General features: G+C 31.9%; 4 protein-coding genes across 5 annotated transcripts; 1 reads left to right on the top strand and 3 right to left on the bottom strand.

Moving 5' to 3' along the window:
- Positions 1-1,442: 1,442 nt before the first annotated feature.
- On the bottom strand, positions 1,443-9,594 carry LOC110998109 (FAS-associated factor 2). The gene is made up of 7 exons (XM_022266569.2): positions 9,214-9,594; positions 8,788-9,037; positions 8,193-8,376; positions 7,497-7,766; positions 6,397-6,571; positions 5,642-5,779; positions 1,443-5,163 (listed from the first exon to the last, which is right to left on the bottom strand). The coding sequence occupies exons 1-7, from the start codon at positions 9,346-9,348 to the stop codon at positions 5,005-5,007; spliced, it is 1,311 nt and encodes a 436-aa protein (XP_022122261.1). The 5' UTR covers positions 9,349-9,594; the 3' UTR covers positions 1,443-5,004.
- Positions 9,595-12,420: 2,826 nt separating this feature from the next.
- LOC110998129 lies at positions 12,421-14,032 on the bottom strand. Its single transcript, XM_022266590.2, has 4 exons — positions 13,783-14,032; positions 13,304-13,472; positions 12,731-12,928; positions 12,421-12,608 (listed from the first exon to the last, which is right to left on the bottom strand). Exons 1-4 carry the CDS (start codon positions 13,959-13,961, stop codon positions 12,426-12,428), a joined length of 729 nt encoding a protein of 242 aa, XP_022122282.1. The 5' UTR covers positions 13,962-14,032; the 3' UTR covers positions 12,421-12,425.
- A 178-nt stretch (positions 14,033-14,210) lies between these two features.
- Positions 14,211-16,127, top strand: LOC110998123 (homologous recombination OB-fold protein). The gene is made up of 5 exons (XM_022266586.2): positions 14,211-14,416; positions 14,492-14,791; positions 14,967-15,195; positions 15,384-15,650; positions 15,955-16,127. The coding sequence occupies exons 1-5, from the start codon at positions 14,390-14,392 to the stop codon at positions 16,035-16,037; spliced, it is 906 nt and encodes a 301-aa protein (XP_022122278.2). The 5' UTR covers positions 14,211-14,389; the 3' UTR covers positions 16,038-16,127.
- Positions 16,128-16,397: 270 nt separating this feature from the next.
- Positions 16,398-25,453, bottom strand: LOC110998122. 2 transcript variants are annotated; one of them, XM_022266584.2, is made up of 15 exons: positions 25,108-25,453; positions 24,739-24,870; positions 24,546-24,637; positions 24,173-24,289; positions 23,668-23,788; positions 23,317-23,377; positions 22,978-23,087; positions 22,010-22,180; positions 21,530-21,658; positions 20,820-20,998; positions 19,861-20,017; positions 18,795-18,920; positions 18,274-18,392; positions 17,733-17,840; positions 16,398-16,720 (listed from the first exon to the last, which is right to left on the bottom strand). In XM_022266584.2, exons 1-15 carry the CDS (start codon positions 25,211-25,213, stop codon positions 16,526-16,528), a joined length of 1,923 nt encoding a protein of 640 aa, XP_022122276.2. In that variant the 5' UTR covers positions 25,214-25,453; the 3' UTR covers positions 16,398-16,525. The 2 variants fall into 2 exon arrangements, with proteins under 2 accessions (XP_022122276.2, XP_022122277.2); XM_022266585.2 differs by lacking the exon at positions 24,546-24,637.
- Between the last annotated feature and the right edge of the window lie 623 nt (positions 25,454-26,076).

Below are 26,076 nucleotides of genomic sequence, written 5' to 3'. Positions count from 1 at the left end.
CTAGTGAATTAAATATATTTTCAAACACGCCAACATTATTCTGTAATCAGATTGATTTTAGTGTATTCTGCCGAGCTAGAGAAAGTTAACATGTATGTACATACTGATTTATTATCCCTTATATATAATTAGTACATATTGTTTAAGAACTGGCACCATTATTTTAAAAGCCGTCGTTTTTCTGTACAAATTAAAAAGAAACTTATTTTTTTGTACAATAATTATAGTAGGTAGTAATAGATAGGCTGAAAAGAGGAGCCAAGAAATAAATTTTTAGTCAGTATACTACTTGGTGGAATCAACATATTCCCCAGGCCCATATTCTTATTCGTATCTGTAGTCAGAATCTCGTTTTGCGCACTGTCAATTTCAAACTTCAAAAAATGAATTGACAACTATTGTAAGAGTTAAATTTGGCGTCTTGAGTCTTTTGTCAATATGTCATTTACAATCGGTGTATTGTAAAATCTGACCTAACCTATGAAATCGAAATTCTCAGTCCTTTGTCTCATGTTTAATAACTAGTAAAAACATACCTATAGATCTTAAAATATTAGTATATAGGCTAAATAGATTAGTTCCTAGCACTAATAATTGTTTTCCATCCAGTTTTGTCCTGAAAATATATTATATGAGATATTTATAAGACCTCTAATTAATCCATTAATATCACGCTATCTTTAAAAATTTTTCGCACAGTACAAATTTGACTTAGCTAATTTAATTTGGGGTTTGTTACTTTTTTATACTATTATTTACGTTTGTTATTGAATTAGGTACAACATTAAAATGAACACGAAACGAACTAGATGGCGCTGTTTGGCAAACGGTAGAAAACCCTCTTTGGCATTATTTTGTTTTTTGTACGGAAGGTTCAAAATACATGCCGGAAACAATCTCCAATCTTTTAAATACGAGGAAATAGTTTCATATTATAGAAAAATAACTCAAAAGTAATTCGAATTTATAATGAAACGGCACGTATATTTTGCATAGTCAACCTAGGTTTATTGTAACATTATTACTTAATATTTTTGTGTATTAGCACGAATTATAAGTTGTATATAAAATATTGTAAAAGTGCCTACATTCCATGTAATATTTGCGTTAAGTATACATTGTATTTTTTGGTATAGGATTGGTTTTAAAATAAATAAATTTATTAAACGTTTTTTTGTATACCTAATTCATCCCCATTTCAAACCATACTATGAAAAAGATAAAACTAACAAACCGATATTTTACGGCAATTTTGTGAAATCTTATTTAAAAAACAGAAATAATAATCCCTATTGTATAATAGCGTGATTGAAGTGTATCCGCACTTTGAATTAATTGTACAGCGTTGTACAATTACCTATTAAAACACATCTTTTGGTGTTTCTTAAGCTTATATAAATCTTTACTGACAAGAAATAAAATGCTCAAAATAAAACACAATGTCAAAGGAACGTTTTATTAAAAAAAAGTTACAATTAAATGCTTGTAGTTCTCAGCACCATAGGTACCTACTACCGTATACCACACAAGAATCCTGATTCATTCAAAACTATAAAGCAAGGAAATGCAAAAGCAACGTGCTAATTCTGTTCTACAATTTAATATATCATATATAATAGTTGTCCCATTCACCTATGAATAATTACATTGAATGGATTCCATACGATGATGAATGATGTAACGCGTAGACATTTTTAAAATACACACCAGAAACTAGGAAATTTTAGTTACTATAGATAAATCTAACAATAAATAATAGAAACTTGATATTTAAGGTACAGGCCGACCAGACATTTTTTAAATAATCTATGCTTGCAATATTTTTTTGGCATATTTTAGAATTGTTTTGACATTTACTAGATAAAATATTTATATTAAAATATGAATATATAGTAAATTGTAAACAGAATTTACACCTAAAAACACATGTGCATACTCTAGTGGCAACAAATCAGTCGTTTTCTATAGAAAAATATGGTATTGTAGAATTTCTTTTGAATAAGTACATCTTTTTATTCGTGTAAATATTGATGGATCGAGGTGATATGAACTATAAAAACAAACTGATTTGATTCCCTCACACTATGTGATAAAGCAACGATATCGTATACATATTTAATATACACTATTAACCGAACTCAGAGTCAAATAAGAGATAATCTAATATGATTTTTCTTAGGTGTCAAGCTAATAATGTTGATGCGCTCCAAGCCACAGGCCATCTAAACCCTATATTTGCGCCTAAGTAAACTAAAGATCCAACAGCGGCTAAAGGAGACCTTAAAACAGATAATAATAAAAATATTTTCAGTTTCGTTGCACCATTCTCATAAGAGATAATGTAAGCAACCACTCTGAGTACGATTAGTAGTTTTTCCTGAGGCCACATATTTCGACTACAATAAATTCCATTTTTGCGTCATTAGCGTTATCGATATGGCGAAACACGTCATATAGAGTACATTCCAACATAGGTATAGGCAGCGGCACGTAAGCCTAGCGCTGGCCGATATGTGGAGGGGATTGCTGCGCATGTGTACAGGGGGTCTAGTCAAAACGGCTTAACCGTAGTGTATGTAGAAAGTTGAAAACTAAATTTGTATTAAAATGATGTGTCTTCGTGAAGCGGGGGCGGAATGCGACGGGAGAGCCAATCGACTCTCTTCATTCCGCCAGCCCCCCTCAGGTACCTTATTTTTTACTTCTGTGCAATAACGGCCAGCGCTAGAGTTTCGTGCCGCTACTTGTATTAAAGATTAGTCTTACTGGGGGTATAGTCAAGACAGCGTAACAGTAGTGTATGTAGAAAGACGAAAACTAAATTTGTATGAAAATGACAGCTAGTAGTTGGTACCAACTGTCGACAGTAGCTGTCATTTTCAATAGCGCTGGCCGTTATTAGAAGAAGTAAAAAATATAATACTGTACTGTTAAGCCGTCTTGACTAGACCCCCTGGTCTGACTTCGCCACTGTATAGCAATTTCAGTGATATGTCGAGTTGCGCAGCCTCAGGTTCTTAACATAACAAACAAATAAAATAATGAAAATATTTAGTGACAAAATTTGTCTCAACAAACCTATTAAAATACCGTTTATACTATAGTCTAGCCTACACTAAATAAAACCGTTCTTTTAAAAACAAATTAAACATTGCCAAATGACGGAAATTTATTTAATAACTTTCCAATACAACCCAACAATGGTACCCGCAGTAGCTATCACTTATTAAGGGTTCTTTGTTTCCGGGCGAACAAAATATAATTTTAAGCCGCAGTTGCCTCTAAACATAAGTGAAGATATAATCTTTACTATACAAGTTGCGTAATTTTTTAACCCAAAATTGCTTACATTTATTTTCCGCAAGTTACAAGAAAACACAATTAATCGATAGGTCAGTTAATAAAGTACAACTATATACTTACAAACTACTGTACAATATTCAAATGTAGTTTTTTTTACATTGAATTATATTTTGATGTACTAATTTCGTCGTATTTTACAATTCGATACCTTCAAATGACAGTAAATATACTAACAGGGAACTTATTGAAAATCATTTAATTTTTTTCAGGTTATAAAGAATTTTAACGAAATTAATTGACAATCTACACATCGATGCTATATGCTTATCTTTAACGTTTTCTACCATTAATTAAAATTTAAAACAAGTTCGGCTTCGAAATTCAAAATTTAAACGTAATCTTAATTTTCAAAGACAAACAGTCAAATACAATTAAAACGAAATCAGTTCGATTTTTAAATTTTATAAGTAAAAAGGTTTTTTTATTTCAAAGAAAAAAAACTAAAGTCTGATAGTAGTTCTTATTTACCGGTACATATAAACTTAAAATCCCTGTCCTGGATTCCGAATCCTCAATTTATAAAGGCACAGGAGACAATTTTAGCCTTAAAATAAATTAGCTCTAAAAACGCGTTAAGTAGAAAATCATGTTACAATATCTCCGATTACGTAGATTGACATACACATATGTATATGTAAGGTTTCTAAGCATTATTTAATGTCTTTTATCCTTTTTTAGATATATATAAAATTAGATAAAAATTAAAATCTTGATTCATAAATAATGAAAATAGTGAAAATAATGAAATATATAGATGGCGCTATATCTGAAAAGTTTAAAATTTCTGCAAAAAATATCGTGACTTAAGCAAAATTTTTCAATAGAGAATAAATATTTTTGAATGTAGAGCTAGTTTAAGCCCTCTTTGAGGTTGTGGAATTCGAAATTAATAGAAAATTGGATGATGCTGTAAATTTTTTTATCATCCATTCTTTACCAAATGTTCCGAATAGACTTGGTGCCTTAGTCAAGATGCCTTAACAGTACTGTATGTAGAAACAAAACTAAATTTGTCGACGCAAACTGTTATTATCATGCAAATTTAGTTTTAGATTTCTACATAACTTTTGACTAAGCCCTCTGAACTTGGAAAACAAATCTTTATAAAAAGATAAGCCTTCGGATAATAAGAAAGAATAAAATAATAATTAATTCTATATTATTATTTATTCTCTCGCTCTCAAAATAAGACCCAAAGTATTATGCAGTAAAAATTAAAATACTAGTCTTAATATCATTGTTATTCATATTTACATATATTATGTATAGACTTATTTCAATGTAAGTGTCACCACCAATGAATGTAAAATCACCCATTTCTAGAAAAATTAAAAATGACTTTCCAAACAATGTAACTTTATTAACTTAAAAATATAACATTTAGATAAATCAATGTACGCGAAACTTTTAGAGCATTATGGGGGCATGTATACGTTTAACACATCAAAGTAAATAAATTCTTCTCTCTCTCCTCTCTATTTTGTTTAGACCATGGTACAACTACGAATAATTTAAACGCCAATAAAATTGTTTTAGATGGATTCTAAATTTAAATATGCATTTTTAAAAATAATAACACAGGCAGGAAAAAGAATTTATTTACAATTAAAATATCTATGGTAGCATAGACAAATCTGTAGGTTATGCATTGACATCGTTAACAAATAGAACGTCACGATCTTTCAAGCCCACGTCAATAAGTTTTGAAGGACCGCGAGAAATGGCGCGCTTTGGAAAATTTGTTGTTATTTCAAATTCTTCGGGTGATTGTGGATGACTGAACACGAAGTCGTATAGATCCTGGAAGTGTATTTTAAATTGGAATATTTAAAGTCAGGACATTATAATAATTAATTATTTTTTTAAGACAGTGCCTGAAGATTTTAGAATTTTTAGAATTATGAAATCAATGTAATACTTATATGAAAACAAAAATTATGGCGAGATGGAAACTATTGATTAGCAGCTTATTAACATTTGGTGCATTTTCCAACCAGAGACTATGGTTTGTTTTGCTTAAAAGTCATTAAACGGAAAGACGGATCATTTTGCGTGGCTGCAATTGCACTGAAACCTAGGTATTATCATTAATTTTCAATAACCTACGGTTTATTGTAAATCATTTAAGTTCATTTTCGACTTTTCTAGATTTCAAAAAATATACTTTTATTGTATGGAGGCATTTGTATTGCCAGCGTAAATTGTTCAGTTTTAATTTGATAATATATAAAATAAATTTATATATTATCAAATTAATACACTATCAAACCAAAAATACCTGAGTGGTGTGAGCGAATAGGAATCGTCGAGTTAGCCTCTCGCCGGTGGGCAGTCTTATGAGCAGGGCTATAGCTTCAGGACCTGCTTTGGGCTCTTCGGGCAGTTGAGCAGCCATTGTTTCACGAGCTTCTATCACCTGAAACATACCAATTTAATTTAATACATAGTTTACCGATATAATAGTCCATAATACACAACGCAATGATGATCAGATAAATAGATTTAAAAAAAACATGGTATGAAAACCGGCAAATCTCAAAAAAAATTCGTTTTTAACAAGATAACCGATGAGCGCACATATCCTGCAATCGGATATTGTACTATAAAGGGTTGTAACGCCACTTGGATTATTTAATGATTGATAAAATCGTATTTGAAGAGACTAACAATTTTTTTCACAAAATTTATTACCCATTATTGTAAAAAACAATAAATGCGTTATATAATACAGTATAATTACGTTATCTTTGAGTTTTTAAAGTCGGTTTAATAGAACGTACACGCTGCATATACGTTCAATATCAGCAACTTAAAAACATTTTGTGGTAAAATTACTTGCAATAGTAGGATCGATATATAGCATTTAACACATAAAAAAGATCTATTAATGAGAGCCATAGAATAAAATATTTAATAAAAGTGTTCTTGAAAACACCACAGATAACTAAACAAAAAACAAAATCAAGTGATTTCGATGATCATCACTGTACTGTCTGAATCTGTCATAATTATGGTCACAGTAGAAAAACCTACCTCCTGCTTCCTCCTCTCCTCCTGTTGGCGCTTGTTCAAGTCGTCCTGTTCCCTCTGGGCCCTGGCTTCCCTCTCGGCGGCCCGACGTCTCTCTTTCTCTTGGTCAGCGGCCAAAGACTCCGCATATGCTTCGTCTTGGGAAGCACGCAAACGTGCTGTCACCTCGCGTTCCACTCTGACAAAGGAAATGAAAAATGTTATTTAATATGCCTTGAGTAATCAAATTTCCAAGCTGGCATTGACTAAATCTAATAAAATCATTATAAAATTGTGTTAACATGACAGGAATATAAGGAACATCTGATTGAAAAATTATGACAACCTAAATTGAATACATCAAAGTAAATTTTCTCTGAATTAAATCACTCAATTTCAGAGAGTGCAACATTTATTGGATTATAAAGATCTGAATATGAGGAAGTGGAATGAACAGTGATGGTATAAATTATGATGAAAGCTAGGCTACCTAAGGTGTGACAGAAAGGAACCATCCGGGGTTTAAGCTGGCAGCAGTGTTAGGATACCTTTTTTGTTATATGTATTACCTAAAATGTTCCATCTCAGATTTTGACAAGTAAAAATAAAAGTATATATAACTAGCTGACCTGGCAAACATCGTTTTCCCATATATATCATTTAATATATAAATAATTAATAATATAGTATAAATTATAAGAGTTGATCGTAGAGGGGTAAAAATTAGGGGTTGTATGTATTTTTTAATGCTGTATCATAAAAAAATATAATAAAAATATCGAAAAATTAAAAAAAACACATTTAGGGGTGGACTATCCTTAACATTTAGGGGGATAAAACATAGATGTTGCCCGATTCTCAGACATACCCAAAATTTCAAGAGAATCGGTCAAGCCATTTCGGTGGAGTTTAACTACAAACACCGCGACACGAGAAATTAATATATTAGAATTTAGATCTTTATGAATAATGATGACACTTTGCGAATAACATTTATCTTAGTTTGCATAATTGGCCACAACCATTCTCTTTCTGCACACTCTAAAATATGATGGAAAATAGGTACTATTACGATATTATTTCACCAATGTATAGGAATAGATAAAGAAGCAATAGTTACTCACCTATCAGCCCTTGCCGCGTTTAAATAAGGTTCATTCTCAGATACAATTCTCTGTAATCTATTAATTAGTTGCTGTGGTGAACAGGAGCCTTCGCTTCTAGCGACAACTGTCATCCTGTGATCGCGAACACAGACTAGACATAACAATGGGTAGCGTCGCCCACCCACAGATTGAGCTACTCTCCATCCCTCTGATGTGTCCACAGAACAGCCCCAAAACAGGGCATGTGTGTTTATAAAGCTGATCACATCAGGATCTGACAGTGTATTCCTGAAATATTTAAGTAATAATGTAGTAATAGCTACAAACACATAAGATAAATTAAGTTTAGAATAGCTGATATTAATGTCTATGTTAATAATAGGTTTGTAACTTAAATGTAATAGTGATTAATGTGTTAAAATTTAATAAAAATGTTCAAGTACAGTAAAAAGTTTGTCTTCTGAAATATTTAACTTAATTCATATTTATGGAACAAACTTAAGATTTAATAACATTACAATCTGAAAATAACCAGGAGGTCTGAATTCTAATTAGAATCCCAGATAATATAAAATTATTGTCTAACAAATATGAATTGTCTCAAGAATATATGACAGATTTTTTTTCTTTTTTACAAATCTAGTTAAGTGATATTGCAGATAAAATAACTAAGCAACTAAGTTGACACAAAATAATTCATGAATACTATTTTACCTGCAAAAGTTTTGCGTCTCTGCTGCTGACTCTGAATGTAGGTATACAATAAGGAACCTTAGTTCATTTTTGGCATCATTAAGAGCCTGAGCATATGTGCCTTGGTAGAAGACAGGATGTGGGTTGTATCTGGTGGTGTAACTGTTGATAAAGCCCATGACATCACCAAGTGGATCCGTTACCACTGCAATGTAGGATTTTATATAGGTCATCATAAGAGTACAAATGTGAAAAAACCATCAAAAACTCAAAATAAGTAGAGAGTTGAGTGCTGTGCCAACGAATACACAAAAGGACAGATGGTATCTGTTCTTTTGTGGTAAGGTGTCTCATTTATATTCCCTTCAACTCGAGCTTTTTATTCAATTTCAATGGCTTATTTGGTATATAGCATATAACAAACATTTATGGAATGGTGCCTGTGCTTAATAACAGATTTCTGACAATCTACCTATTAAAAATTTACAAACAAAAATAATAAAGTAAAAAGTACAAGTTACCAGGGGCTTCAATATAAGGTTTTTATTTAATAATTTTAATTTTTCTGATATTTATTATATTTTCTTCAAATTAAATAATGCACTTAGGTACTTACATCTTCTATCATCATTCCTTATGAAACTTAACAATAAGTTCAATACAGAGGATATTGTACTATAACACACAGATACAACTAGATTGACTACATAGCGGAAGAGGCCTGTAACTCCACCAGGACCTTCTGGTGAGTCATCGGTAAACACTTGTTGTGCTATGTGATCATGGACTACTGGTGGAGCCCGTGCCTCAGTTGCAAACACAGAAGGTCTACCTTCTCTAATATTTAGCTGTTCTTGTATGGCTACCTGTAACAAGAATTGTTTAGGGACTGTATTTTTATGAGTAAGATAAGAGTGAGATAATTGGGTCATTCATAGACTTTCTGTATAAACAAAGTTCTGTGCAAACATAGTACTTTAAGGTTGTTGGAACGTTTTTACAGGCACTTTGACCTCAATATGTGTAATAAAGGCAATCTTACCTCCAAGTCCCACTGATGTCTTTGCAATACATCTCTACATATTGACATATCCTCAATACCCGTTAAATCTTGAAATTGCAGTATTTTGTCAGTTTGTTCAGTGGTTAAACCCATTGCATTATCTTCCAGATTCATTTTTGTGTAAAAATAAACAACAAATATCGAATAAAAACACAAAACCTACATACGTATCGCGAAAGCTTAGAATTAGGAATGTATTATCTGATAATATAATGGTAATTTAGTTATTTACGAACTACAGTTAATATTAAGGTATTAATAATATTCCTAAAGCTTATAATACTCTTTTTATCTTCAACAGACCGACACCATTATTTTTGGTAATAGAAAATTGTACAATTGTACATGTCATTCTACATTCTCCTCTCCAACATTGACAATATTAGTTTGATGTTACAGGCTACAGTTAGTTGTCAATTTCGTTTCGTTTTTCGTTACCACAGTTAAAGTAAATATGTATGTTTTTTGTTTAACGAGTTGTGTTGAATGGGTTGTTTTCTCTCATGTAAAAAAATATAAAATATTAATACATATCGGTAGGTGTAGGTACTTAAATTTATTGTTTTACGATACTTTATGAATCGCTAACTACATCAACGCACTTAATAAGACTAGTGGACACCACAACGCCTAAAGAGAAAAGCAGGAATACAGTACCACTTAATATAATTTCTAATATATACGAATTTGATTACCTCCTCCTACCTCGCTAAAGCTTTGGTCTGGTGATCATGACGCACAACGCTGCGGTATGCGCCGCAACGCAGCGTCACGACGTAGCAATTAGCATTTAGCGTGAAGCGTCCTTGCGGAGAGGTGGTCACTGGTCTGTTGATTTTGCCGCAGCTAGAAAAATTCCATATTGACCCAGTGACGCACACCGCAGCGTTGAACCGAACACCTCCCCACTTTACCGCGTTTGCCCCTCGCCGCTGACGCATACTGCGACGAAACAAGAGAACATTCTCGACGTTTTTCATATGATTGAGTGTCCGACAACGCATACCGCATACCGCAGCGTTGTGCGTCATGATCACCAGACCACAGCTTAAGATATATCGCCTCCACGGTTTCATAGCGTTCGGTATGCAGGTACAACCGAAAAAGAGTACTGTAACTAATTGTATATATTATGTGATTATATAATGATTTGTATTTGAAAGATTTCATAACACCAAAGACGGCCAAAGTCATCCTAGAGAGACGGGAACTAAAGGAAAATGGTATTCGCTCGCTAGAAGATCAGCAACGGTATGCAGATTTAAGCCGTCTGGTTCAACTTTACTGTCGGAAAGACTATGAACATCACATCAACGAAATCTGTCTCGAAATCGAACAGCACTCTTTGAAAAACGAATCCAGATATCTTTTTCAAAAAGTAAAAGAACTGACTGGTACTCGTAAGCCAAGAACGTGTGCTATCGAAGGTACAGATGGGCGTCTAATTACAGATGTGGCTCAAGTGTTGGACCGCTGGAAGAACTACTGCGCGGAACTATATGACGCTGAAGGGATTAGCAAGAGCAGCTCATGGGCAACAGAAGAGCCTGATATTCTACCATCTGAAATTGAGCATGCCATCAAAGCTCTCAAGTGCAACAAATCGCCAAGTAAAGATGGTGTGACAGCCGAAATATTAAAAAACCTAGGTCACCGAGGTACAAAGGCTATAATCGAGATCTGCAACACCATCTGGCGGTCTGGAAGGTGGCCAAATGACTGGACAGAATCGGTGTTTATACCTCTGCACAAGAAAGGCTCTTCTAAAGTCTGTGGGAATTACAGAACTATAGCATTGATATCTAATGCGAGTAAGATCCTTCTCCATGTAATTAACCGACGTCTTAATTACTACCTTAGCCGACAAATACCTGAGGAGCAGGCAGGCTTCGTTAGAGGCAAAGGAACGCGGGAACAAATCCTTACATTCGCCAAATCATTGAAAAGAGTAGGGAATTCAACACTCCCGTGATCTTATGCTTTGTTGACTATACAAAAGCCTTTGACTATGTGCAATGGGATAAACTATGGAGGGTTCTACTTGAGATGGGAGTTCCTGAACACCTCGTAGCTTTAATACAGAATTTGTACATAGAAAACCGTTCCTTCATCAGGATGGGCACTGAATACTCCAATATGTTCCAAACAAAAAAAGGTGTGAGACAGGGCTGCATTCTGTCACCCGCACTATTTAACATATATGGAGAGTACATTATTCGGAAGACAATGGAAAATTGGGAGAAGGGTTTTGCAGTAGGCGGAAAGAGAATAGCAAACCTACGATATGCTGATGACACGGTTCTTCTGGCAACATCCATGGAAGATATGGAAGAACTGTTCCAAAGACTCGAGTTAGAAAGCACAAACATAGGCCTCGCAGTGAACAGAACAAAAACTAAACTAACTATCTATCTATCCACTAACATAGTGGATCGAGCCAGTAAGCTTCCACGTGTCACTTGTAACATTCCTGGAATTAATATCGTAGACCGCTTTATATATCTTGGATCCCAGATCTCCAACGACGGCAGCTCTGTCCCCGAAATAAAAAGGCGAATCGGCATGGCTAAGGATGCCATGACACGTTTAGGCAACATCTGGAAGAAAAGAGGAATTGGCATCAAAACTAAAATAAGACTGATACGGGCTCTGGTTTTCCCTATCTTCCTGTATGGAGTAGAAACGTGGACCATCCTGGCTCGAGAACGACAAAGAATCGATGCCTTTGAGATGTGGTGCTGGCGGCGAATGCTCAGAATACCGTGGACTGCGAAGCGCACCAACACATCAATCCTGACCCAACTTCGCATACGAACTCGCTTGTCTACCGTATGCCTACAGCGAATCGTATCGTATTTCGGCCACACAATGCGCAAAGGCGATGAGAACTTGGAGAAGCTGATCGTGGTTGGTAACACAGAAGGCAAAAGATCACGTGGCCGTTCACCAACCAGATGGACCGATCAAGTGAAAGACTCATCGTCTTCAAAGCTATACAATGTTATAAGAGAAGCGCTGGACAGAAACCGGTGGAAGCAGATAGTCCGCGCTAAATGTTTCGTTGCTGACCACGACGCTCAGAAATGAGCTGCCGACTAAAGAGAGAGATAATGATTTGTATATTATGCTAGAATATTGAAGAAAAAAAATATTTAAAATTGTTTTCAACATTATTTAATTTAGCACATTTATCATTTCTTTTTTTCTTTCTTTTTATCGGTTGAAGGATTCTGAGGAGCTGGTTGCGCAGCTTCGCCAGGAGTAGATTGTGCCCCCTCAGTTATGTTTTGCGTTGGGGTTGCCACTATATTTTCAATGACAGGCTCAGGGGGAACACTTGGATCTTCTTCGGGGTCTTCATATAAATATTCTGCCTGCAAACTTTCAAAATTATACCTAAAATGTTTACTAGTTATTTATCTTCCAATCTTAGTATGTATCTCTGATATGTTATTCTATACGATATAACGTAATTAGTCTAATATTCAAAGTGTACCTTAATTTCTTTAAGCTCTGGTGCTAAACTGAAAAGACTATCAACAAAATTGTTGTAAAAAACATTTCCATTTCCAGATACATTTGCGTCTCGCAGTATCTCTATAGTTTCAGATTCATTAAACACATTACCATATCCAGTAATAATCATCTTTAATTCTTCAATATCCAAAAAATCTCTGTTTTCTGTATCAAATACCTGTAAAACGGATAACTTTAAAGTATTAATATTAAACGCATTTTTGTAAAGCATAAATTAATGAAACGGTTGAAGCATTTAAACATTTGTTTCACGCCCATTCCACGGAACTATGCTTCTCACAAGTGCGCATTTAGTTTTTATTATAATAAACAAATGTAATAACTACTTTACCTATGTATTTTTTATAGATTGAGTAGAAATGATGATACAAAACGCTCTATCAATTTATCCCTTTTTTTCCTGACTCCTTCGATGTGAGAACATTAATTGCAGTATTTCTGTGACATATTTTGATGGCAACAGATGGAAATAGGTATTTGTTCATAATTTAAGTAAATTGTATATACTAAAACTTTACTTAAGGATAAAAACCTTGAAAGCCAGTCGTAATTCATGCTTTAAGTCAGGCACCATGGTCCATTTATTTAACATATACACTACTTGATCATACATCAGCATTCTCGTTATTCCGGCTTTTAATTTTTCGGCCTCTTCCATTATTTCTCCATAGGAAGGGTAGTGAAAACTTCTTCGATGAAATCTAAGAGAAACACTAGGTATATAATATTTTGTTTCTTCATACATCTTGACGTTACTTTTATCATCGCATATATTAAAGCAAGCCTAGACTATGTTGGCGCATGGGCACCAGGCTCTTTTATAATGTGCACGGTCAAATCTGATCAGCAGTTTGGACATAGAATAAAATATAATCAGTTGTGTTCATGGTGTTATCGAACTATTTCAGTTTTTGCCTAGGGCTAAGTACTTTAATATACACGGTACAGATATAGCAATCTTACTCTTTGTATTAGCGATGTTGCGGTATAATTCCATTATGCATTACCTACATTTTTTTTCCTAAAAAATCCCTAAATTCTTCAATTGTTACAACATTTATTGGGTTTCCTTCATTTATTGTTAGTCTTGGTTTTGCAGTTACCACAAACCATTCTTTTATATCTGATAATTGATCTTCTGTGAAATTAACAGTTACATTTTGTAAAGGATCAAATGCATCGAAAGCCATTTATACATTTAACAAATTTAAAAATATTTTAAAGTATTAATTTATGATAAAAAAAACATAATCAACTCAAAATGACAAGGTATGTTTTATTGCATTAAACATACAAGCATCTGGCGCAACGCAACACAACACATTACACAACTGACAACACGATGTACACTCTATGGACAATAACATTATTATTGTCTACAAATTCTTAAAATTTGATTTTAAACCTGGAATCTTTACCATTTATATTTTATAATTTAATCTATTTGGTAATTGGTAGAACTTGTAATTTGTATATATCTTGTTCATAATTATGATTTTAAAATTGAATTAGATAGAGTAAATATATAATAGATGATATAAATACGTACGTTGCTAATTCTATATTTTAGATTTCTTTAACTCGAAAGTCAAATTATAAAGGTTTTTAATTTTGCGCAATGTTTGAATCTGATGATTACGATGAGGTAAACGTGCAAACAATGTGTAAACACACAACTTTAGAGGACTTTGTTTTAAGTATATTTTTTATGTATTTGTAGGTACTATCGCAGCTAGACTTTAAAGAGGTCGATGATACACAAAAACGAATCCTATCGCCTGAAGATACTCTAAAAGTGGGGAATCATGAAAATATAGCACCTGCACTAAAAAAAGATGTTCATGTAAATCCTTGCTTATTTGATAGTAATTCGTCACCAAAACATACTAAACGAAAACTTATAGACTCCCACTTTGATCACAAGAACAAAAGGAAATTTCCAGGACCTGCTGGATTACTTACAGGAACCTTGGAAGAAACAAAAGATGATGCTATTTGCCAAATTGAACTTTTATCTCAGGTGAGTATTATATGAAGGCACTATAACATTGACTCTAATCATAAATCTACCTAGACCCCTTGAGAGTTACTGGCTACTTTATCCATAAAATAATCTGGTATGATGTATGTTAAAAAGCTTAGGTTTTTTTATTAGGTTGCCTTATATCCCATACAATTTTTTTTTAATTCTACAGGATATAGCTACATCACAAAATTATCTTAATGGGGGAATATTTGAAACACCCTTATGGAAGAGACTTTTAGAAGATACCAGCAATTTTAGTTGCAATACAATAAAAGTAATTAAACAACAAGCATTGACTGGGAATCTGAGGAGAAGAAAAGCAGAAATTGTGAGAGGATTAATTGAATCAATTGATAGATCTGCAATTGACCCTTTAATAACATTGAGAGATACAACAGGTATTTTTTTATATTAATTATACATGCAATGGTACAATTGTCCTATATTGCCTTATTGTAAGCATTATAAGATACCCAAATCAAAGAAATGCATAATAACTGGCCTATTTTGAGTAAAATTTTGGTTTTATCTTTTGCCTAAAATAAAACTTGCTTTATAAATTTTTTTAGTTTGGTTTTTTTTACAGGGCACATAAAATGTACATTACATAGAGATGCCTGGTTGCATTTCTCACCCTACTTTATATCGGAGTATTGTGCTTTAGTATTACATAAACCTACAGTTCTGACAACTGGTAGCGCATTCAAGAAGCATTATCTCAATATTACAATACAGAATATTTCTCATATATACAGCAATACTATTGTAGATGAGACTGAAGAATTACCTGATGGGTTTGTAAAGATAGTAAATGAAGATTTAACACTGATTAAACATGAAAAGCAATATACAGGTGAGATTATTGTCAATTTCATAGGTAAAATTAAATAGCTATTTTATCAACTTTCAGTTCAATAATACCAGAAACTACTTTTATCAAACTTAGCTCTATAATATTAGTACAGCGTATTTAAGGTGTTAAAAAATATAACTTCAATATTTAATGAAATAGCTAAATCACACATATTTTATTTATTTCAATGTGACCTCAATAGCAAGTGCAGAGGCCAAACCATTTAAAGCTTATTAGCAAGTACTTTTACATAAAATTACCTTTAAAAATTCATAAAACATACTGACAAAAATGTGTGTTTCAGGATTTGATTTTTCACCGAGTAATGAAATAAATGAAGCCGACTTACTTGGAGTTTTGGAAGGAGAGTTTTCAGACATTTTTTGATGGTAATTCATAAAGATTTTAAGAGAAAAATATTCAGATTTTTCTAAGATTGACCTATATTACTAATAAAAAAATGTATATTGTGTTGTATTATTTTACTTTTATTTAATATCATATTTTATAAAAAAAAAATCTTAATTGGGCTAAACTCAGTTTACTTGGTTTGATGGCTAAAAAACAATTTAATTACACTTGAGTTACCATTAACATATATAGAATTAAGAGTTTTGATGGGACTGGATATTTTTTCTAATATTAATGATCCTGTAAACCCACGCCTATCACGGATGATTATTTAGTACATATACACTTTTTTTCAAATAATTCCAGAGTAGGCAGGCAAGTAGGCTTAGTATGCAATAATCCAACAAATTCAATAAAAAAAGTTGTCAGATAACCACTCTGTGCATTTTTTATTTATACATAAACTTTTTAACTAATGTTACTTATTATTACTCTAGTAAAGTGGAAGACTAATAAAACTAAAATCATGTTTCAACCACTTTAATATGGGAAGAGACAATATGTTTTGAAAGGGATTTTGCATCTGTAAAACTGTCTGAACACAATTTACAATTCAATTTCTCATCCAAAACATCATTTGGCTTTTCGGTTCCCTTTATGAGAATGCTAAAATGAGATTTTATATGTCTATGAATTATACTTTGCTTGGATGTTTCGAACTGAAAAAAAAATCCTTGTATAAATATAGAAGCTCTATTTCTCTCTTCCAAATTTTTTTTTAGCATGATCTGAAGCATCATCTTAATAAATCTCCTGTCACAATGTTTGTCCGCGATTGACTCCTAAACTACTATGGTTCTGTGAACCGATATAAATAAAATTTGCACACCATGTGCAGTTTGATCTAAGTTAAAAGATAGGGTAGCTTACAAGTGAATTAATACCCGCAATATTCTTTTATTAATAATATTGCGGGTATTCATTCAGATAATATTTATTTATTATTTGATACAATTCTAACAGATGGCGCTTACTACGCTTACTTTAAAGTACCAACCTTTCACAAAAGTTATCCTACCGTTTGAATTGTTTACTACTAGGTAATATAACAAAACATTAGCTACAGCAACGCTTGGCCGAGTCTGCTAGTTTATTATAATTTTACTAGCAGACTTGGCCAAGCGTTGCTGTGGTTGGATTTAAGTATTCAAGGGAAACGGTAGGAGAACTTATGTGAAACGTTGGTACTTTAAACACAGCGCCGTTTGTTAGAATTGTATCAAATAATAAACAAATATTTGCTATAAAATAATATTGCGGGTATAAATTGAGATTAAAGCTATCCTATATCTTTTAAGTTAGATCTAACTGCAAATTTCGGTTCGGTAGTTTAGTAGTCCATAGCGGACAAACAACGTGACACGTAATTTACATATATTAAGATTTATTTATATTTCAGGACTATTTGATTTAAATCTACATATTATACTTTCCATCTTAGGATTCAAGTTCCATCGGTTCAGTAAAAGTATTTTTGAGATAATATGCATTGGAGTATGAATAATCAATTATATGATAATTTCATTTAACAAATTTTTAAGTTTATTTTTTTTTAATTTAAAAAAAAAAATCCTACTTTAATTAACATAATTGTTATTAAGACACATTAATAATAAAAGTTTCTTTTTTTTCAAATAAAATTTCTTGCGTTGCCGGGTTTGAGATACATACCTCACATTGATTACATTGAAAATTTCTTTTTGATCCCAAAGTTGACGTAGTATACATCGCATCTGTCCTTACTGTGTTAGTCTTTAGGTTATCAGCCACATTGTGTAACTAAATAAAAAACATAGATATATATGTCCATTTGTCTTACTTACTTAATACATAAGATGTATGCTCATTCATTAAAAATAATCAAAAAATATTTTTTTGCATATGCACATGATATACACAAATGCATTGCAAATATATTTCAGAAATTACGTTTGCCGCTGTTAAAGAAAAAAAAAGTAATGACACGTTGACTTTTAAATTAGGCTTTAAACATTTTTATTTTATAGACCGGAGTGCATAAGTGTATGAGGTTCACGTGATGTTAAGTAATACCTCCCATAGACACACTGCTAGAAGTGCGTAAAGTTTTTTTTTTATTTATTTATTAGCCGGCGTAAAGTTGTAACATGACTGTGTTGCGCAATAATAGTTGAAAAGGTATATTCATATAATACATTTGCGTGTATATTCGTTAAGTTTATTTAAAAAGTACCTCCTGATGTTGTAACAGCTTGTTTTGAGTGTTGAAAACAACTGCGCAGGTATCGCACGCGTAGCCACGCGTTTTGGTCCTTCGAGAATCCGTCACTTTTTTGCCTTTTACTACTATTACTAAAACAATATGGATACATTATATATACTAAAATAGAATAAGTAAATATGTTTTTAAATAAGTCTATTATAATTTTCAAGTGTCAGAAGCCACTATCCAGGCCTGTATTTATTTATTTTAGCTAAGCCACCTTCCTTGGGAGGCCGCAATTATTTACACTAATTTTTAAACAATTAAAATTTTGGTAATAAATCTGAGGCGACGAGACATAATTGAAAATAATTATATTCAGCCAACATCATAAATATATACTAAAGTAAACTATTTAATATACTACGATTAAATAAATATTTACAATCGATACGGCAGCGAATTACTTACGGTACCCTAAAGAAGATCGCTAACGTTGTCTCGACTACGACTGTTTTATATATGTATTAGATAAATAAAATTAAAAATACCTCTCCGATGCAATGTAATGGAACACCTCGCACATCCATCGGAACCAATTACTTCCTGTATGTGTATTTGCAGGAGATTGACATCAACATCGCTATTGCCTCTGTTTTTTACAAGATCCTTAAATCCTGGAAACATGTTGGCGGATGTACACTGATGAAAAGATTTCTATTTTTCTACGGCAGTACGGATTAAATTTAAAAACTACGTAACCTATTTCAAAAACCCTTACACCGTTTTAATTATCATTATTCTTGAGGGTATTTTCATATTTAAACATAAAATGTTTAATTAAACTCTTTACAAAGTCGTATACGAGCCGAGGGTAGAACGACCATTTTGTTTACTCGGGCGTTCTTAGAAATGCCAGACGCAGGCACACACTTCAGTATTATAAGCATATCATAAAATTCCATTTACCATTATTTATGTACATATGTGAATATAGAGTGAAAATTATATCCTATTATTCAAAGCATCCGGTCGACCCAGGACCCATAGAATAGGCCTTACATCTGTCCCACATTATAATAATAACTAGTGACCCGCCCCAGCTTCGCACGGGTGCAATGCTGATGAAAAGCAGGTTTTTATTATGTATTGTTATTTCCGTCGCTGGAAAGCTCCGATAATATACGCGACATATACCATCACGGAATTTTCTGTAGACCTTTTCAATGTGTACAATACTTAGTACATTATTTTGATAAAACTCGTAGGGTTCAGCCTGCGTTTGCAATGTAAGCGAAAAAAATGTAATTATTTACGACATCACATTAGAAACCTCAAAAATAACAGTACTTCTCCACTATTTAATGGATGTTATTATACATATAAACCTTCCTCTTGAATCACTCTATCTATTAAAAAAACCGCATCAAAATCCATTGCGTAGTTTCAAAGATTTAAGCATACAAAGGGACATAGGGACAGAGAAAGCGACTTTGTTTTATACTATGTAGTGATTTCCATAGATAATAATATCATACCATGACTAGTTGTAGGTATAGACAAAGAAATTTGTTTGTAGGCTAAAATTCGTTCCCTTTTGCGTTGTTTAGTACATACCATCATCGCATGCGCCATTTTCTTTTAACCTCTGAAGCATATCCGGTATGTATTGGAAACTCCACTGATCGTCTCCTTTGTTAACGACTCGTCCTGTAATCAACAATGGACCACTTTCCGCTTTTGGATTTTGTTCCTCGTCTTCCCTTATCGAAATCTGCAGTATGGTGAAAATGTAAAGAAATAGTTACTAAAGCGTGCACAGAAAGAGAACCGTTCTAGAATTTGAGGTCGGAGCAGTGCTAAATTATCGTGTATATAGATTTTGATATATGTAATATGAAAATAATAAAAGTATATATTTTTATTCGTACAACGCAACGATGCTTCGCTTGAAGTATTATTTAAGAAAATAATAGACAATCAAAAAATTAACCTAGACTTTCTACTTATCCTATAAAAGTAGAAAGTCTAGGTTAATTAATAAATATATTTATTTATAATAAATCTGAAAATATACCAAAGGGACAAACAATTTTTATCTAAGTACATATGGCTTATTGAAAAAATAAATGGAATTGTAAGACAATTGCATATTATCTTTTTTATATAACCTAATAATATATAATGTAATATAAACTTAACCGATAGGCTCAATTTTAGTAATAAGAGTGCCTAAAATTATTATTTCGTTTTAATTTTGACAACAAATCTGAAGATAGAGACATCATTTGACACCTATGTACATTTTTTACGAAAAAGTTCCGTTCCTTCATAGATATGTCGCTATCTTCGTTGTTATAACTGTTCGTCTTAATTTTTTCCGTCCCCCTTTCGCAACGCGCGTTAATGAACTTTTAATATAGAAATGACCAATTTTAAAATTGTTATTAAAAACATAAATATTGATGAACCATTTTTTTATTGGTTACATGCAATCACTCTGTGTCACCAATCACAATCAAGCGAATTGCGCTTTATATTACCACTAGGTTTTTGACCACAATGGATTCTATTACCTTAGTAATTATAAGCCGTTTTTCAATTACAGCTGGTTTAAATGCGGGTACTCGTAATAATTGTATTATGAGGCGGTCCGCGTTGTCGATCACATCCTTGTCAGTTACCGGAGGCATTTCACCACAGATAGCTTGTTGCAGTAGTTTCTCGATTTTTTGGTCGAACGCATTTGTTTGAGCTGATGAGGGTATTTTTTTTAGTTAATACTAAAGTCAAAATACATATTCATATGGGTAATTCAAATTAATTCTAAATTTACATTTACCACCAGTTCAAAAGTCAAGGGCGTACTAGGAATGAGTGTATTATTCCTTTTAAAATATAAACTTATAACCAAAGACAATACAAAATCTAAAATTTGAACAACCGACATTCGTTTATCCGAGCACAGATTCGCAAAATTCGATAAAACGTTTTTCGACAAATTAGCGCTTAGATCCAGATTGGCATATGGGAATCATACGACTAAATTTCGAATCTGAATTTTACCTTACGTTGGCCTTAAAGTTCATGAACTATGACTTAGTTCGCAAATTCTGTCAAATTCACATACTACACTTAAAAAAAAAAAACAAAATGTCTAAAATTAATCGAATTTGGAATGTATAGTTAATAATCTACGTTCTTTTGTTTGGCGCTAATCGAATGGTTCGAAAAACAATTGAAACGGATAGTTCATTCACGAATGCACTTTGTTTTTATTACTTACGCGTTTTATGCCTCTTCCTGTCAACGCTATCCGTCATTTTAGAAGCGTCGCATCGTTCCCTCTTCGTTACTCTTGCTATAAGTCTTTTACCATTTACAGTCTTTCCCAAAACTATTTCTGAAGGAATATCTGAAAATTCAAATGTGACAAGACTATTTTTCATAGAACAGGCGCCAAATGGGCAGATCTATTAGTGATACCGCACATAAAAATCGGATGCGTTGTCGAATTTTTAAATTTGGTATGTTTTTCGATATTTTTTTTTACTTAAAAGGGTTATCAAATCATACATATACATACATTTTTTATATACATATATTATATGTAATTTAATTACATCTTTTATTTTTGTTTTTGAATTTTCAATTGAGTGCGTTATCATAGAAATCTTTAGTTGGAGTTTCCACCTTGGAACTGACTCTATTGAAGTTTGTAGACAGACTAAAGATAAATAATAAATAAAAATTTACGATTTCTTACCTTTCAATGAAAATTTCGTTTTAATTTTGATTGTATTGCTATTTATTCTGGGATCACTGTTTTCGTACTTTTCTGAGAGCTCGTTAACTGTTGTTTCGAGGAATTCTCTTTCCGAAGGCATCAAATCGGGGACTTCTTTCGCTTCCTTTTCGGCCTTAGGTAAAATTGTTACTATAAAAAAAAAACATTTGTGCAATTCACACATGGTAGAAGTGAAACCTTCAAAAACAAATATAAATTAATCATTTTCCACTATCTAAATGTGTGTGTTCTTTAAAAACAGTATATTTTAATTATACATTTTAATTTATAAGTTTAATATAAATCTTTAATTTGACAAAAACTAAAACAACGAAAGTTTGAAATTCGATCAAAAAAAAGCGGCAGTAAATAGAGGCTGTATAATGCCTCCTATCTCATTTTCTCCCACGTTAAATCATATGATGAATTGATGTTTCTGTCTCTCTTTACCGCTGCATCCGGTTTGAAATCACGACGATTCGAAAGAAGTTTATCTATCTCATTTTCTCCCACGTTAAATCATATGAATTAATGTTTCTGTCTCTTTTTACTGTCGCTTTTTCGTTGCATCCGGTTTGAAATCACAACGATTCTAAAGAAGTTTCACTTCAAAAGTTTAACGAATATTTATGTTTTTGCGTCTGTGGCATTTTTTTATGAATTTGGTATAGACAGTAGACGTTAGTAATATTTGGTTGTGATAGTAGATACTGCGATAGATGTTGATTCAGACTTCTTTGACAAAACCATTAGGTTTGGAAGGCATAAAAATATCGAAACATCTGTAGGAAAGTGGTACAGGTCTATAACCTAACAAAGTTATTAATGCTCCACATACATATATACTACATGTTGCATTATTTTACACAGTAGTTTGTAAAATAAATCAAAGCGAAACACGAGAAAATTTTATCAGAGAAGAAAAAAATACTCCAAGCTAAACTTACTAGGATTTAAGTTCTTAATATCCGGCTCCTTCTTTTCTTCTATAAAGGAAATACTTGGTTCTATTTCGTTATTTTCAAAAGTTTCTTCAAATATAGTTTCTGTGGTATTGCTAAAATATATCCATACATAAACGTCAATTAATACAAATTTATTTAGCCTGTGAAGTTTTTTTTGTGGTGTAAACTGACTAGAAGTATATCAATACCTACTATACATAATAAAACATTTGAAACATTGAGTTTATTATATTGATAAATTAGTATATGTCAGTTAAATATTTTAATCATAGAATAACCAATAGTATTTTTAATATAGTAAAAGAATAAAGAAACTTTTACCTCGAGTCTTTTTCTGTTTCTTCATTATCTTTCATCTTTTGTCTTAAATCTTGAATTAATTCTGTAATAAAGATCTATTATATATGTATATGAAACAATACCTATGAGAATATAATATTTTTAAATTTTTCTTTAATGAGTGCAATTATTAATACTTTCTCGTACAGTACATGAAAATATCACGTGAAAACTGGCATTTGCTCGACACAGAAAGCTTTTTTATAATTTAAAAATGAACAAAAATAATGTTAGCAATCTATACCCAAGGTCAATATAGTATAGTAAATTTACTGGATTAAACTATTAATTTTTCTTATATTTATACAATTGCATATCTTGACAAATACTTACGATCATTATTAGTAATGTTATGCAGACCCAATCCATCAATGAAGAAGATATTGTCATTATTTTCTATTAAAGTCCAACCTCTTTGTTCTAAAAACTTATATTGTTCATCAGATAGCATTACCTATAGTAAAATAAATTTTTGATATAATAATAATAAATAATAAAAATAAAAAAGGGTTTTATTTCTTTTCAGACCCTCTAAATTACTCCATACAATATGTTTTTTAAGTGTTTATATGCCTCCATACAATTGTTTATATGCCATAAGTGCTAGAGGTATGACCAACTCAAGTGATTAGGTTTTATGACGTTTTTACAAGACAATCAAGAAAAACAACTGATACAGACATAATAATATAGAAGACAAAATAACATTTACTTAAATTGGGTTTCAATTACATATTGTGTTCCATTTCATGTAATGAAAATAAAAGTATCAAGTCATAACCACACCTTCTCCTTATTTGTGTTCTTTAGAATTTAATAAGCACACAAATATAAATACCTCTGTGAAATTACTGGGTGTGGTATCTATTTCCATATTCATTTCTGCATTAGAAGGCTCTTTCTTTATAAACTGTTCAACAACATTTTCTGGTATTTGATCAACTGTTTCTTGTATCTGTGAATATTATTATTACATTAAATATATAAAAATTGAAATGGTTACAGGCTAAATAAAAAATTAAGATGTACAGCCTGAACCTTCTTGAAAGAATTAAAATATTTGCATTGTTCCTGCCTATGTGTATATGTCATACATATCTTATTGATTATCTTATTTTAATATTCAATAAAGCCCTTAATAATTTCCTAAGAATTATTTTTCCAAAACTAAAATCTCTTTAGGCATACTGAAGGAAATATGAAAATAATACTTGAATATTTGAAGAACCGGATTCATGGAGCATGAGATTATTTTCATAAATATTGTCTTCATTATGAAGTTCATTACTAAGTACAAATTGTTCTGAAACAGAAATATTATCTTCATTTAACTATACTTCTTCTAATAAAATCAGAGTTGAAAATACTACAAATATGCTAATATTTTTAGACAACCATTTTTACCTGATACTGCAACAATTTCTTGTGAACCTTCAACATCAATATAATACTGCTCTGGAGAGACATCATAAACTGGTTGTACTTCTTCCAATAGCTCCACATTCTGAACTTGGCTAAGATCAACATTTCTATCAACTGAAAATAATATAAAAAAACTAAGATTTTATAAAGGATTATTTTAATATTCTTCTATCACAATCTCCAGAATCATAAATCAATTACTACACTTTTATAAGACTTACAATATTCCAGACTTTTTACTTGTATGTAGTCACTTTGGATTTAAGCGCATTATTGATAAGAGTTATAGCTATATATATTATAGTTATATTATATTTATGTGATTTTTTGCAAAATCTGTTTTGTACTCACAAGAAAGATATGTTCCATGATCTTGAACTACAAATAACCTCTTTGGGATGGATTCTACATTATTTGTTTGAAGATATTCAAATGTTTCATATTCATTTGTATCCATTTCGAGCTAATTTATTTGTCTTAAGGTATAGAATATAGATACTTTTCACGAAAATACTTTAATTGTAAAAAATGGGTATTGTCTTACTGAAGCTATAATGGTGAGATAATATTAATGGTTTTTGTTAATTTAAGAACATTTTTTTTGTATTAATATTGTCGATTTATTGATTAAAATTTATTCATAATATGTATACAAATAAGGTAGGTATTTCTGTCTCCGTCAAGTGTTTGCACTTTGCACTTAAAGGCTTATTACACCACGCGATATTCAGACAGTCTTACTAAGATTCAGCCTAGTGTAATAAGAGTTAGCCAGTTAGCCTGTCTAATTAGACCGACCGAATGGGTTCGGCGGTGCTTACTGGCTTACTTGCTGAATATCGTGTAGTGTAATAAGACTTAGCACGCTAAATCATTCAGTCAGCGCGCGGCAGTCGCAGAGCAAAGACGTTTGTACATGTTTGTTTTCTGTGGCCGCGTGCACCATGGCGTGTTCGCAAGAAAAAAAAGTACTTTGGAATGTTTTTTATTTTTTATAGATAAAGTTAGCCAACGCTCGACACACTGATACATTGGTAAAAACAAACATGAATCTTAAATTTAGAAAGAAGGTTCGGACAATCAATCTTATTATAGAATATCTTAGCTGCAAACGATGTGTCAATAAATTTAAATAAATTTTCTGCGATTCTCTAATGACAACATACTAAAGTGTGCCAGCCTGGTTCTGTTCTTGATTTGTACCGAGACATGCCATTTTTATTGCCATATTGAATGTATGGAGTATCTATTAAATTACATATAATAATATAAATTACTAATATTACATTTTAATAGTCATTCTAACTCGGCAACTCCTAC

This window comes from Pieris rapae, chromosome 21, assembly GCF_905147795.1.
Source record: "Pieris rapae chromosome 21, ilPieRapa1.1, whole genome shotgun sequence".
Classification (NCBI taxonomy): domain Eukaryota; kingdom Metazoa; phylum Arthropoda; class Insecta; order Lepidoptera; family Pieridae; genus Pieris; species Pieris rapae.
This window is presented reverse-complemented; position numbering and strand designations above follow the sequence as displayed.

Excerpts from the sequence above, each read along its gene's own strand:
- LOC110998129 (XM_022266590.2), bottom strand. The coding sequence starts at position 13,961 with ATGGCTTTCGATGCATTTGATCCTTTACAAAATGTAACTGTTAATTTC. Across the intron at positions 12,929-13,303 it reads AATTACGACTGGCTTTCAAG|GTATTTGATACAGAAAACAG; the intron begins GTTTTTATCCTT and ends TCCGTTTTACAG. Across the intron at positions 12,609-12,730 it reads CAGAGCTTAAAGAAATTAAG|GCAGAATATTTATATGAAGA; the intron begins GTACACTTTGAA and ends GAAAGTTTGCAG.
- LOC110998123 (XM_022266586.2), top strand. The coding sequence starts at position 14,390 with ATGTTTGAATCTGATGATTACGATGAG. Across the intron at positions 14,417-14,491 it reads AATCTGATGATTACGATGAG|GTACTATCGCAGCTAGACTT; the intron begins GTAAACGTGCAA and ends ATGTATTTGTAG. Across the intron at positions 14,792-14,966 it reads AAATTGAACTTTTATCTCAG|GATATAGCTACATCACAAAA; the intron begins GTGAGTATTATA and ends TTAATTCTACAG.
- LOC110998122 (XM_022266584.2), bottom strand. The coding sequence starts at position 25,213 with ATGGATACAAATGAATATGAAACATTTGAATATCTTCAAACAAATAAT. Across the intron at positions 24,871-25,107 it reads TCATGGAACATATCTTTCTT|TTGATAGAAATGTTGATCTT; the intron begins GTGAGTACAAAA and ends TATTATTTTCAG. Across the intron at positions 18,393-18,794 it reads CATTACATTGCATCGGAGAG|TAATAGTAGTAAAAGGCAAA; the intron begins GTATTTTTAATT and ends ATATTGTTTTAG.
- LOC110998109 (XM_022266569.2), bottom strand. The coding sequence starts at position 9,348 with ATGAATCTGGAAGATAATGCAATGGGTTTAACCACTGAACAAACTGAC. Across the intron at positions 5,780-6,396 it reads AGGAGAGGAGGAAGCAGGAG|GTGATAGAAGCTCGTGAAAC; the intron begins GTAGGTTTTTCT and ends GGTATGTTTCAG. Across the intron at positions 5,164-5,641 it reads TATTCGCTCACACCACTCAG|GATCTATACGACTTCGTGTT; the intron begins GTATTTTTGGTT and ends ATACACTTCCAG.